The 15,181-nt window shown below is 34.7% G+C and overlaps 1 protein-coding gene across 5 annotated transcripts in view; it reads left to right on the top strand.

Annotated features, from left to right (window-relative positions):
- The window catches only part of LOC117117835 (inosine-5'-monophosphate dehydrogenase 1a-like), a 41,263-nt gene that overhangs the window by 12,563 nt on the left and 13,519 nt on the right, over window positions 1-15,181 (top strand). For all 5 annotated transcript variants that reach the window (XM_033262307.1, XM_033262308.1, XM_033262304.1 and 2 more), the window contains exons 4-9: window positions 5,003-5,077; window positions 6,537-6,633; window positions 8,257-8,454; window positions 10,710-10,909; window positions 12,190-12,280; window positions 13,551-13,646. In XM_033262307.1, coding sequence (XP_033118198.1) covers window positions 5,003-5,077; window positions 6,537-6,633; window positions 8,257-8,454; window positions 10,710-10,909; window positions 12,190-12,280; window positions 13,551-13,646 — 757 coding nt within the window. The remainder of the gene's footprint in view (window positions 1-5,002; window positions 5,078-6,536; window positions 6,634-8,256; window positions 8,455-10,709; window positions 10,910-12,189; window positions 12,281-13,550; window positions 13,647-15,181) is intronic.

Below are 15,181 nucleotides of genomic sequence, written 5' to 3'. Positions count from 1 at the left end.
ATCTATAAGGAAATTGCAAATGAATGTAAAATTAAATACAACTAACCAAAAACATGAACTGACACAAAGTTTAATAACAGTACTTCACAATTTTTTCTGTTCTGTTATAACATCTATAAGGAAATTGCAAATGAATGTAAATTTAAATACAACTAACCAAAAACATGAACTGACACAAAGTTTAATAACAGTACTTCACAATTTTTTTCTGTTCTGATAACATCTATAAGGAAATTGCAAATGAATGTAAAATTAAATACAACTAACCAAAAACATGAACTGACACAAAGTTTAATATTACAGTACTTCACAATTTTTTCTGTTCTGTTAAAGCATCTATAAAGGAAATTGCAAATGAAAGTAAAATTAAATACAACTAACCAAAAACATGAACTGACACAAAGCTTAAAACTGTACAGTACAGTACAGGCAGGAAATATCGCTTTGTATCTGCGCGTAACCACTCGTAGCCTGCTCGTAGGTACCGTTTTGTACCTGTCTCTTATACACATCTAGATGTGTATAAGAGACAGACAGACCAACTAGGAATGGTTGACCTCGGATGTGTTCGTTTGCATACTTGCCTGAGGGTATTGAAAATGATGTGCGATACCGAGGTTAATGGGTTTTTTTTAATGTGTCGGCAACTCAGTTTAAGTACAAAGGGTTGTTTCTCCTTCTATTTTTATACCTCCATGCTTAGATTGTTCATATCAGGCTACGAAGCCTGCGCGCAGGTTAGATTGTTTATTTCAGGCTACGATGTATCTACAAAGCCTGCGCGTAGGTAAAAGTGCAATATTTCATGACTGAAACTGTATTTCACATTTCTTTCGGTTCTGTTAAACTCTATTTTAAGGGTGGGCAAAGGGTTACATAATAGTGGGTGGAGGAGCATGCAATTAGATTTACACTATGTTGAAAAACTACATCTCTGCATGGAATATTCAGAAGTCAGAATCGGATTCAATTTCATCATTTGAAGAGTCAGAATCATCAACTACACTGTTATCGTCTTCATTGTATGGTAGATCTTCATCTAATGCTTCTTGTAACAGATCATCAACAGCAGATTTTTTGAAACGTCTTGTTACACCACTGTTCCACAAATGAATTGCTGGCATTGGATCATATTCACTGATTGGAGATGATTGCATCATTACGATCATTTGGTCCGTCACTTGATCTTCTTTGAGAGATGTACGATACTTTGTCTTTATACATTTCATCTTGCTGAAACCCCTTTCTGCCTCTGCAGAACTAGCTGGAATAGCCAGTAACAAGCCCATAAATGAGGAAATACTGGACAATTCATCATTCAATGAAGGAAGTATTTCTTCCCATTTAGCCTGGTTTATAGTTCGGTACCTGAAAGTAAAAAACAACCTAAATGAAAACGAAATTTGAGTAAACGATTACATTAATAGTTATGTTATATTATAGAGTAAATTAGAGTACAGTACAATATATAATTTAATTGGAAGTACAGTATAAGTGGAAGACAGTGCCTTGCACACACTTTTCTTCAACAAATTAGACTCGGTTTGTAGCTCGTCCAAGGCTACATTTTCAGCTTTTAGGGCTGGCTCAAACTGATGTGCAAGAAGACGCAACTCTTCATCGCCAAACCCTTTTTAAAATAACAATGAATACTTAATTAGGTGTAACAGTGAAGCATAATGTTGGATATTGAAATTAGCAATACATTTTATTTTGTCATAATACTGTACATTAAATGTTCTCACAATACCTTATGTTTCGTTTATCTTCGCAGGCCAAAACTTAAAACTGGATATCCTAAGAGCATGAAGTATACCATCTTGCATGTCAGAAAATCTTCCACTGAGTGAGGACTGGATAGCCTGAAGAATTTTCACTGTAGAATTTTCTATGTTTTCAGGTCCAACTAGGTGTTCTCCTTTGAAGCCTGCTTCCCCTTGCAAGGCTTCCAGCTTAGGTATCATCTTCCTTCAGAAAAACAATAAAATAAACTTAAATTTCTTCTTCAGTTTTGGTCAGGAGATAAATGATTAAAACAAACAAGATGAATTAAAATTGGCTTTGATATTTATCACAAAACACACGGAAATCAGAGTTTTTGACTTAAGTTGTAATTAAAAGATAATTAAAACCTTACTTTGTTTCATAGTCAGACAGAACTGCCGCTACAGAATCAATGGTTGCTGCAACATCGGCCACTGTGGAACTTGCCTGTTGAGAAGTGAATGAAACTTTTGAAAGCAGCTGAACCATATGGCTGAACTGTGTCAAGCAAAACATGTGCAAATAGCACAATGTCTTTCCTGCATAGCTGCTTTCGGAAGTTCTTGGCCTTTGCTTGAGCCTCGACAGTAACCCCTCTTTGTACCTCCAACTGGGAATAGTATAATTAAATAAATGCATTTAATTAGTTTTCAATTATAAATAAAAGGAGGTATTGATTCAATATATTACTGTAGTCTCACAATACATTTTAAGCTGGAAAATGTAAACACAGTATAAAACAAAGTGAACATTACCTGATGTAGGTGTGACAGTAAAGGTTCGTACCCATTAATGAGCTGTTTCTGTGCCCTTTCGACATGTGGCACCCATCTCGTGCTACCAACACGGGTTGGGATAAGTGCTCTCTCATTTAAGGCTTCTGCAGCTACTTTGAGTCCGCTCCTGTTTTTGGAACTGTTCTTATAGGATAAGTAGAGATTCAGAAGCAGAGTACTGATTGATACGTACAGTGGCACTTGTTTTGCAGCATCTTTGAAAGCTAGTTCAAGTCTATGAGCTGTGCAATGAACGACTGCATGCAGAGCTGGGTATTCATCTTTCATAAGCTTCGACACACCGTTGTTTTTCCCCAGCATGACTGACACCCCATCACTACCAAAGCCAATTAGTTTATTTTGAAGTACTGTTGCATCAATCTTCAGCTCTGTACTAAGACAGCAAATGATGGCCTCCTTGATTGATTCTGCATTGGCTGTTTTCACATATTTAATCCCAACTAGATCTGTATGTCGACGATTTCAGCTTCTGTTACAGATAAATCTGTTGTTCCATCTGATATGACCGATATGTAATTAACTTTGTCCAAGACTCTCTGAAGCGTCTTTCAGCCTTTGAAAAGAAACAAAAATAATAGAAAAATATAATAGAAAAGTAAATTTATACTATAGAAGAGTTATGCTAATATTAACATACTACTACAACTCTATCCTAAATGTTAAGAAGTTTTTGTGCTGTCTGTCAAACAATGCCCCTCACTTGTAGACTACATAAATTTCTTCTGTATACAACCAATTTTCTATTCTAGGATCGGTCTATTATTTTATAAAAAGTTCTATATGTTTATTTTTGATTCATATGAATAACAACAAAATCATTCATGGACAGATATACATCTATACATCATCATAGTAGGTAGGAAGGAAGGAGTACAGGTAGTCTTTTTTATATTATTATTTAATGTACGCACCGTAAACAGTGTTTATATTTATTTTGTATATTTCAATAGAATAGTAAATAATTACCTCAGCAATAAAATGTATGAACTACTGGGCCGACTTGTCCGTCCGGTAAGATGTTCCAACATCGAGTCCTTTGGCGGCATCCAGCTCGGCCATTCAAAGATGGTCGGTAAATGGGCGACAGTGGCTAGGGATAGCGTGTGCATTACGGAAAAGGATCACCAGTCTGTTGATAACAGCCTCATTCATGCCTTTTTACATTCTTTCAGCCTTACTTGAGCCTGCTTGCATACGAATTGCAGACGATTCTGCAATCGCTATATTGTGAGCCTCTGATTTGTAATATGCGATTTTATGGAATCAATAAAAAAATTGGACGTTTCCTTTAGGAATAGATTGGCTTTGTCGCTATAGGCCTATGCTTACCCGTGCGGCAGACCTTACAAAACATCACATTTTCCTTTTCATAATATCCCAACCACTTAAACTCTCTTTCCCACTCTTCTCTATAAACTCGTTGTCTTTTATTCTTATCATACCTTTGGTCGTACGTTCTTTTCGGCTCATTTTTCGCCTCGTTGGGATTCTTTACATTTGGAAGAAAATTCCACATGTTGCTGTTTCTTCTTTCTTTGCCGCTCGATGTAGAAAAAAACCTTAATTTACCAGACGCTATTAAGCGGCTGTACGATAAATCATTCATTGTTGCATGCAAGTCAATTTCATAAACGACAGATTGTAGACTACGAAATTTTTAATTGCGGTAAACATCATTGGCAGTGTTCGATTGGTACAGTACGTTTTGTTGAAACGATTTTCTGGTTGAGCATTGTCTTAATATATATTTTCTAGCAGTGCAGTATGGTTGGCGAAAAAGGATTTAATCGAATACAGCCCCACCAACAGTGTAAACATACAATTCGTTGACGTCGTACACCACCACGCAAATACTACTACTATTAGAATAGGCCCTAAATTCATAATTTGTTTCTGATGCAAGGTTTATAATTGTAATTTGTAATTTAAATAGTTGAGATTACAGTACAATAACCGACGAAGGTAAGCCTGTCGCCTTGGCTATGCCATAGTCCTAGGCCTACGCACTACGTATTTAAAGAGGAATTTTTCACTAGACCACCGGGCAACATGAGGAGGTGAATAGGCTAGCCCGGAGCGTTTTTCACTAGACATTGATGCCGGGCTAGTACTATATCGAGCCCTGGTTACTACAATGTTGTGTACTTTTTAGTGGAATCTAGCCAAGGAAATTCCAATCATGATCATGGAGCTATAAAAATGAAATAATAATAATCATCACGTTTCATTTATGTAGATATGTAGATTAGTTATTAACTACATAGTGTTGTCTGCTAAAACATTTCGTTATCAGGTTCATTTCATTTTTAAACTAATTTCAGCTTCTTTGAATTTTCGTTACAGTACAGTAGCTCGATTGATGATGAATAATTGATGTTATGACTTTCTGGAAGCTTGAAAAAAAAAATCTAATTTGAATTTTTTTTTTTTTTCTTTTTCAGCTCTGTGGTGGCATTGGAATAATCCATCATAACTGTACCCCAGAATTCCAATCTAATGAAGTCCGAAAAGTAAAGGTATAAGCAAGTATAAAACACTACTGTACATAAAGGATCTATTTTTTACACCATAACTGATTTTGATGATTAATTGTTAAAAGTTAAATAATGGATAATTTTATTTTACTTACAATGCTCAACCCCAAAATTTTATTTGATATATTTACAAAAGCATTGTTAAATGGCTTGCCTGCGACAGACACAAGCTCCCGCGCTGCACAGTCACATGTTCCTAAAGGAATGTGAGGTTGTCGGACAGTGGTGAATGGATGTTGCTCCTATTAAGTGGTAATCAGCTTCTTATCTGCCAACTAGTATCTATAGAATATCTTCCACCTGATAAAATGCTAGACATAGCGAGCCAATAAAAGCGCTTTGATGCTGGGATTCACACAAAGACTATGCAGTTATTGACCCTCCCTTCACCCGCACTCCCGCTAACTAACAAACTGATTTCTTAATAACCCCCAACCCAAAATACACTAGACTGGAAGCATAAAATATGGTAGTCAATGAAAAATTAATTAATTTATCAATTATTACTTAGAGATCATCCTCCAATTAAAGACCAATTCTGGGACCACTTTAGCAGCTTTGGTCTCTATTATTAGAATAATAAAGTTAAGACATCTGGAAATTTGGGATCACAGAAAAATGGTCTTTAATTGAAGGTGCTCTTTAATTGGAGGGGTCTCTTTTTTTTTAGCTTATTTGTAGATTGTAATCAGTGGCTGTCTCTTATACACATCTAGATGTGTATAAGAGACAGGTATAAAACAAAGTGAACATTACCTGATGTAGGTGTGACAGTAAAGGTTCGTACCCATTAATGAGCTGTTTCAGTGCCCTTTCGACATGCGGCACCCATCTTGTGCCACCAACATGGGTTGGGATAAGTTCTCTCTCATTTAAGGCTTCTGCAACTACTTTGAGTCTGGGTATATTTACCACCCCAAAGGCTGTCTCTTATACACATCTAGATGTGTATAAGACTGTAATTATATAGAAAGAATAGCATGGAAGCATGAAATATGGTAGTTAGTCAATGAAAAATTAATTAATTTATCAATTATTACTTAGAGATCATCCTCCAATTAAAGACCAATTCTGGGACCACTTTAGCAGCTTTGGTCTCTATTATTAGAATAATAAAGTTAAGACATCTGGAAATTTGGGATCACAGAAAAATGGTCTTTAATTGAAGGTGCTCTTTAATTGGAGGGGTCTCTTTTTTTTTAGCTTATTTGTAGATTGTAATCAGTGGCGTATCTACTGTAGAAATCTTGGAATGCGGGTGCTTGGGTGCCAAAGATGATGTTGGCGGATGATCAATTGAGGGGCACTAATTCACACAAAAAACGATTTGACGTGATTTTTAACTACTTGGTTTAACTACATGATTACCCCCCACATCCCACCTCCCAAGTACTGTAGCTTGCTTACATAACATTAATTTTTTTGTTTCATATGTTTGCAGAAATACGAGCAAGGCTTCATCTTAGATCCTGTAGTGATGGGACCTGACAACACAGTGGCTGACGTTTTCTCGGCAAAGGCAAGGAATGGTTTTTCAGGTAAAGGACGCACTGCAAACTAAATCCACGGTTCAAACTCATAAGAACAGTAGAAAACCACAATAAATACTAACTTGAGCAGATAGACAATTTCTTGGTATTATCTTTTATGCACACAATTTAATATTAAGAAATTTTTAATCCATACCTTTTATTCACTCAATTTTATAGGAATCGATTTTGTTTCTTCTGTCGTCTTTGTTTTTTATGTAGGGACCTCAACGGAAATATTGTCTTTTTGGCTTTCTTGCGTTTCCCTAGGAATTTCACAATCATTGTATATTATTCTTAAATTTTCTTGTTCTTGTATTTTATGTGATTTTCCGAATAAATTCAATCATTCAACAGCTTGTATGTGCAGTATTTGGTTCTGAAGGTGAAAATACAGTATGTACCCTTTCTGACAATAATTTTTCAAATACTCCACCCTTTTTTATTGTCGTGGGATGAGATAATTTCTCACTCTTGTCTTGCTTAGTTTTGAAATTTATTTGCAAAAAGAAGCAATATCTTTGCTAGAAATAAATTGAGAAACACATTTGTTTCATATTTAAAGCGATCGGCTCTAGCTTTTTTGTTTACATTATGTTGGCTGCATATCTGAGATAGACAAATCACATCAGAGACACTGACAAAAACAATTAAGGTTTCTATTAATCATTTTCTGGGGAAGATGGAAATTGCAGTGCTGTTAATGCATGTGAAGAAATTCTAGAGAATTTAATTGGTTGGCAAATTTCCTTACTGAGAATAAGTAGAACATGATTGAGCTGACCTTTTGCTTGACCTTTCAGCTTAAGAGATTGGAAAGAAGATGCTTATCCATTGAAGAAACACTAACACTGCACGTACATATAAAAATTTAATCTACGTAGGGCGGAAAAAATAATAAAATTTTGTCTTATTTAGCAAACGGTTTTGCCAAAAACAAGGGAAAAATAAAAATAAAATGTTGACTGTTGAATGTAAACAGTGTATGTGATGGTTAAATACATTAAATATATATATAAAGGAAGAAACATGCATATCTTAATTTTGGCGATTTCAAGGCAGCGGTGGGCACAATAAAAATAAAGAAAAACTTATTTTTTCTCAAATTTACATTTTTTGTGGCGAAGGGTGCGCTAATTAGCAAAAAAATTAAAGTTTATTTTTATTTGAAATTATCATTATTAGTGGACGGTGGGTTCACTAAAGGTTTAAAAAAAGTCTTGCCTTTAATATATTTGTACATCAACACGTACCGGTGTGGGTATATTTACCACCCCAAAGGAGGTTATGTGTTACTGTCTGTTAGCAGGATTATGCAAAAACTAAGAAATGGATCATCTTTAAGCCAGGCACTATTTGCGCCCCCAACGGTCGCCGGTCGACGCAATTCCATAAAGAACGCAATGCTAAAACGCTCGTGCGACAGATGTACGATGCAGGGAGTGCCTGACTTTAGTGGAATGGTACATAGTGATCAAAAGAAAGAGATCAAATTCTTTGAAGAACGGTTTAAAGGACAAGGTCAATGTCACACAAACAGGGCAGAGGTATGCCCTCTATGGCACAACTGCTGTATATTTTTTTTTTTGCTTTACCATATTCACAATAACACATTTATTTATTCATCTGTAGGCATCCCCATCACAGAGAATGGTCAAATGGGTGGTAAACTTCTCGGTATTGTGACAGCGCGCGATATCGACTTCTTGTCTCGCGAACAGTACAAAGTGAAGCTAAATGAAGTGATGACGCCGCGGGAACTATTGACTGTTGCGTCCTCGGGCATCAAACTCAAGGAAGCAAACGATATGCTCCAAAAGTCAAAGAAAGGTATGAGGTCTCACGTTTTTCAATACTGATAACTTTTCTTTTATTTTCCAACTGTGCTGTGTTTTTAGTCTACTCATAAATCTCAGGCTGATGAAAAATTCATTTATAACAATGTCTCATATAAATAAATATGAAATGAACACTATCGAAACAAGAAAAATGACAGGTCTTTTTTGGTTTAAAAAAATGTGTAAACAAATAAGATATTCCACTTAAAAAACAAAAGTAAAATTTACATAATCTATATAGCTTGGGATTGGGATTTAATATGACTTTAGGCAGGTACATCTAGCCTGCAAAATGGACCCGAGTTTTAAAATATTAGAGAAGTAAGGTTCAATTTCATTTAGAATATTTATTTAAAATAAATAATTAGTATAACAATGTCTCATATAAATAAATATGAAATAAACACTATCGAAACAAGAAAAAATGACAGGCTTTTTTGGGTTTAAAAAAATGTATACACAAATAAGATATTCTAATTAAAAAACAAAAGTAAAACTTACATACACTATACAGCTTGGGATTGGGATTTAATATGACTTTAGGCCGGTACATCTAGCCTGCAAAATGGACCCGAGTTTTAAAATATTAGAGAATTAAGGTTCAAATTCATTTAGAATATTTATTTTAAATAAATAATTTGTATAACAATATCTCATATAAATAAATATGAAATAAACACTATCGAAACAAGAAAAAATGACAGGGTTTTTTGGGTTTAAAAAAATGTATACACAAATAAGATATTCTAATTAAAAAAGTAAAACTTACATACTCTATACAGCTTGGGATTGGGATTTTATATGACTTTAGGCAGGTACATCTAGCCTGCAAAATGGAGCCGATGTTTTAAAATATTAGAGAAGTAAGGTTCAAATTTATTAGAATATTTATTTTAAATAAATAATTAGTAAATAATTGTTGAGTCATTGACAATCAAACATTTGATTCTATATGCTAAACGTTCCTGACATACAGTAAGGCTTCCCAGCAGGAGGTCGCTTAATAACAAAAACACATGAAAGCATCGTTCATTACTTTGTTAATATCTTTAATATTCCGATTCTGATTGCCATGTGTGAGGTCTTTATATAAAAATAGTGTTATATTACAACTAAATGATTGTTTTTAGCCTATGTCTGCCTGATTAGTTATGAGGATCTCATTTATCTTAAAGAAGTAAGGTTCAAATTCATACAGAATATTTATTTTAAATAAATTATTAATAAATAATTGTTGAGTCTTGGCAATCAAACATTTGATTCTACATGCTCAAATTAAACATTTCCTGACATACATTTACGTCATAAGGCTTCCCTGCATGAGGTCGCTTAACAAAAGACCTTGCAAGCATCATCCATTACATGGTTAATATCTTTAATATTGCAAGGGGTTTCTGATTGCTATTTGTGAGGCCTTTATATAACAGTAATCTTTGGTTAAAATTGAATGATTTTTTTTTTAGCCTAAAAATCAAGATCTATTCCAATTAAAAGCAGGGGGTCCTAAGTTTGAAGTGGTCACTTCTAGGAGGTCTGGGTAAAATGAGCTTTCTTTAACATGTTAACTGCCAGACCTTTTTTTAGGTTTTATCCCATGTGCCAATACAAGTATACATGCACAAACATACTATTATCAAGTCATATCATCAAAATGGCGTGTCCAAATAAATTGGTGGGAAAGTATACGTTTGTCGTCTAAATGAATCTTCCCTGAACTATCAGTCTGTAGTTCTACAATGTATAACAATGAAGTAATAAATGCTAGAATGCTACCCTGGTTTTGACCAGTACAGTATAGTCATTCCTACACCCTGTGGAATGAGAATACTCGTGCTGGCAACGATTGTATTACACATTTTATTTTGCTGCGCACGGTGATGATAAGCCTACCCATCGTCACTGACTTCAGTTGGATAATTGATAATAAAGTAGAGAAAACATGCAAATATGAATTTGCAGGAGATGGGTTATTTTCGAGAACAACCAGCTTAGTTGGCTGGTCATAGGCACTGTGTGTGTGCTGAACCGTGGAGATCTTTAGGTCCCCGGTTCAATTCCCATCGCTGCTCTCCTTGTTTTTCTAATTGAGACCCCTTTTCGATGGCTTATATCCAATCTGCCTGAAACAAAGTGGAAAATAATTCAACATCAGTGCAATTTATTTTGATAGTATACAAAAAAAAAAGTGATTGTCTTCATGTTGAATATATTGCAATAATTATTAATATATCCTGTTGTTATTTGTAGGGAAATTACCGATAGTCAATGAAAAAGATGAACTGGTTTCGCTGATCTCGCGAACGGATTTGAAAAAGCATCGTGAATTTCCTCTTGCTTCAAAAGACGAACATAAACAGCTTCTAGTCGGAGCTGCTATTGGAACGAGAGAAGATGATAAAGACCGTTTGGACATGTTGGTCAATGCTGGCGTTGATGTTGTTGTATTGGTAAACTTTATTTATAAACTTTTTTCTTCATGACAATACATATAAAACACAAAAATAAGTTAATATTTAATATAGTTTTTATGATTAAGATATTACACCAAATATTATATTTAACTTGATACTTAAATATTCATTTCTAGATTTTGTCTATTAACATTGTGTTCATTTTCTCAAATAAGATTGAATGAAAGTAACAAACTTCTTTATGTAGTTCTTTTCGCACTCCACCAAAGCAGAGACCAGCCAATTCTGGCTTATGAGTGAAACTGAACATGTTAGAAACATGCAAAATACACGATCTTAAAAATTAATTAAACACAATAGACAAACATTCCTTAAAATATTACTTTATTAAACACAGTAGACTGACAGACAGAGAGGATTTGATTACAAAAATTTAGCTACCCTATAACAGTGGTTGACATCACTCATAAAAAATTTAATTTATGACATATAAGATCTGCAAAGGATGGGTTGATTTGGGCAACATAATTAAGTGGGATCAGATATCATTGTACAGTATATTAGAAATTCTGTAAAACAGTGTAACTCATTTTCAATATGGTTTGCACAAAGTGCTTTTTCTACCATCAATTGGTCTATTGTTACAACTTCCTGTTCAATTGCAATCGGGGCGCATCCTGACCTAATTTTAGATTTGTAATTGATTATCTTAATTTTTACATTCATTTTTTAGTGGTTAGGAGTAGGACGTATACTGTACCTTCCAGTTCTAGGGTCCTGGGTTCAATTCCTGTCTTGTTCATCATGACTAAACACATCTCCATTCTCAAAAGCTTACGGTTTTATGTGTAAAAAAGCATATAGTGTTTATGTTTGCATTGTAAACTAACTGTAAATTGACACTATTTTTGTAAGACATTTGTGCTGCCTAGTAGCTGGCACATGTACAGTGTAGGGAAAATTTTCCCTTTGTTAATTAACTACAATCTTATAATTGAGATAAATAAAATTATGAATGATGTACGAATCATTCGCCATTGTCAGGTACCTGTTTAGACTAGTAAGTGACGAGACGCATAGATACAGTGCCTTGCCTAAAAGACAAAGCAGTGTGCCCAACATGGGTCTCGAACCCACAACCTCACAAATGAAAACCTAACACCATACCTGCTGTGCCACACAACCTCTAAATATTCACTACTACCAATTAATAATCCTATGAGCCTAAATCACTAAAGATAATGTAATAATTTATTTGATAATTAATTATTTGAATATTGTCTGTTTTTTATTGTGTTATTATTTTGTCTCTCAAGGATTCGTCGCAAGGAAACTCGATCTACCAGATCAACTTGATAAAATATATCAAACAAAAGTATTCCGACCTTCAGGTTGTCGGTGGGAATGGTGAGTTGTATGTCCGCTACTGGTGGTGGTGATAGCAGTTGGGATGGTAATGGAAAGGCTGTTGGTGTCTGTAATAGTGATGCTGTTAATGGTGTTTAGAGTGTATGTTAATAGTAGTGGTGATGATGGTTGTGGCTGTATTGTTAGTTGTTGATGGTGACAGGTTTTGTGGTGATGGTAGTGGTGACGGGTTTTATGATAGTGGTGATGGTAGCAGTGGTGATAGTGGTTGTAGTGTTATTGGTTTCTGTGAAGGTTATTGATATGATGGTGATAGTGATGAAAATGGCATTGGTGGTGATGATGGTTGTGGCTGTATTGTTAGTTGTTGATGGGTACTGGTTTTATGATAATAGTGATGGTAGTGTGGTGCTTATATTGGTTGTATAGTAATTGGTTTCTGTGATGGTTATTGATATGATGGTGATAGTGATGATAATGGCATTGGTGGTGATGATGGTTGTGGCTGTATTGTTGATGGAGATGGGTTTTATGATAGTGGTGATGGTAGTGGTGGTGATAGTGGTTGTAGAGTTGTTGGTTGTTGTTATGGTGATTGGTGTTGTGTGCGATAGTGATGAAAATGGTATTGGTGGTGATGATGGTGTTGGCTGTGTTGTTGGTTGTTGTTATACTGATTGTTGTTGTTATGGTATGGTGATGACAGTAAGTGGTGCTTATAGTGGTTGTAGAGTTGTTGGTTTCTGTGATGGTGATTGTTATGGTGGTGATAATGATGATAATGGTATTTATTGGTGATGATGAATTTTGTTGTGTTGGTTTTTATGGTAATTGTTATTGTGATAATAATGGTGATGATTATGATAGTAGTAGTATAGTGCTTGTTAGAGTTATTAATTTCTGTGATTGTGTTTGTAGTGTTGTTGCTTTCTGTGATGGTGTCTGTTTGGTTGGTGGTGATGTAATGTGATGATACTGGCAGAGGTGATGCTGATGATGGTTGTGGTATTAGGTATTGTGATGGTGATTGGTTTGATGATACTTGTCCAGATAGTGGTGATGATGGTGATGTTAGACAGGGTGAGTGTGGTTGTGGTCGTGATAATAATAATAGTAATAAGTAGTGATGAATAATGGTTGTAGTAGTTGTTGTTAATGGCTGTGCAAGTAGCTGTAGTGTTAATAATTATTGTAAAGTTTTTATATTTTAAAAAGTGATATTTTTTTATGTTGATGACTATACTAGGGATAATTACAAGGATATCTGAAAAATGAACCACAATTTGTAAAATCTTTTTCTGTTTCTCAGTGGTAACCACCTCCCAGGCTAAGACCTTGATTGCAGCCGGCGTGGACGCCCTTCGGGTCGGTATGGGTAGCGGCTCTATCTGCATCACGCAAGAAGGTGAGAATTACCATTTTATTTAGACACTCCACGTTTTTGTGATTCCTCACTGTTGTCTACTGTAATTGCTTAAACTTGTCAAATATGGTGTTTGCTGAATTTAAAAGCAGTGAATATATTTCTGTAATTCTTTGTGTGTATATTTCTTTCCTCTGTTAATTAAAAAATATATATATATTTCTCTTTCTGGATGTTATCAAAACCTATTTGAATTTTGTTTTGAGTTAACTTAGTTTATAAATTGTAGAATGTGCTTTTGCATCTCCTACTTGCTACTACTGTAGGCCTAGGACAGGGGTGGCACTGGGACATTGACCTATATCCCTGACAAGAGCAAAGTTGGTGTAGTCGGGCATCGCTCAAAATCCCTTGAAAGTGGTCCAGGGTGCGAACCTGCTTAAAATATGACAAGGGGTTTCAAAGGCTTATTTAATCAATATTAAAATCTACTTATATGTCGAAAATATATACATTTTTTTCTCCCCAACAAATTTTGGTTTTTCTCCATGACGGGTGGGCTAGCTCTCAATGACTGGTGCCACCCCTACTGTATAGTATTATAAATTGCATCTCTTGATATCTGTGAAATACAAGGCAAGTTGTAATGTTACTGTTGTTAGTATCAGTGCAGCTTACTATTAAAATAGAGAACACAGGTATTATAAGTGCCATGGCATTGTTTAATTATTATTTCATAATATTTATAGAGGGTATACCAAACAAAAAGTAATATAAAACTGCCTCTAATGAATCTGAAGTAATAGAAAAAGTATTAAATTGGTCTCTTTATACCCCATAGTTTTTAAACACAAGCACTCTCACAAACCCAGGACCGGTAGCTATATGATTCCCATCCCACCTCTGCTGAATTTCCATTAAGGTGAACGACAGAGAAACAAAGATATTTTTGACCAATTTGTTGAAGATAGATTACTTGAAATTAATTTTAATGTCAATAGAGAGTTGATTTAATTGCTAAAAATACACGCTACTTCCATTTCTGTTTTATCAAGGTGTATGTTAAGCTTGTATATATTTATAGTGAGTTCGTCAGTGGAATTGAGTATGTCACAAAGATGGACTGTTTTCCCTCAGGCATTAATTCTAACAAAAGATGTTTTTCCTGCTTTGTCATTAATAGGAGGAGGGAGTTTTAATGTCAAATTAAAGGAGAACTCATTAATAATTTTTTGTTGAAATTTGATCAAATACACAAGAAGCTGAATACAGTGACTTACTCATTTTTTTATGTGGATGTACTTTGAAAGTCCCTGCTTATTTATTCATTTATTTATTAAACATTCGTCACAATACTGTACATAAACATATATTGACCAGGGGGTGCCACTCGAGATGATATGGGCTAAAGCCCAAAACATCAAGTGGTCATTTCTAAACCTCTGGCAAACAACAATACTGTACGATAAAGTATATAAAAGAAGAAAGAGATAAACTTTAAACATTTTCAAGATCAATAAATAATTAAAAAGAGTAGTTTTAAATGAGATACATTTAGCTTGGGAACAGATGTCAAC

This window comes from Anneissia japonica, unplaced genomic scaffold (assembly GCF_011630105.1).
Source record: "Anneissia japonica isolate Jap-2015-1 unplaced genomic scaffold, ASM1163010v1 scaffold288248_len282104_cov177, whole genome shotgun sequence".
NCBI classification, from domain to species: domain Eukaryota; kingdom Metazoa; phylum Echinodermata; class Crinoidea; order Comatulida; family Comatulidae; genus Anneissia; species Anneissia japonica.
The sequence above is the reverse complement of the archived record's forward strand: the minus strand, read 5'-3'. Positions and strand labels throughout refer to the sequence as shown.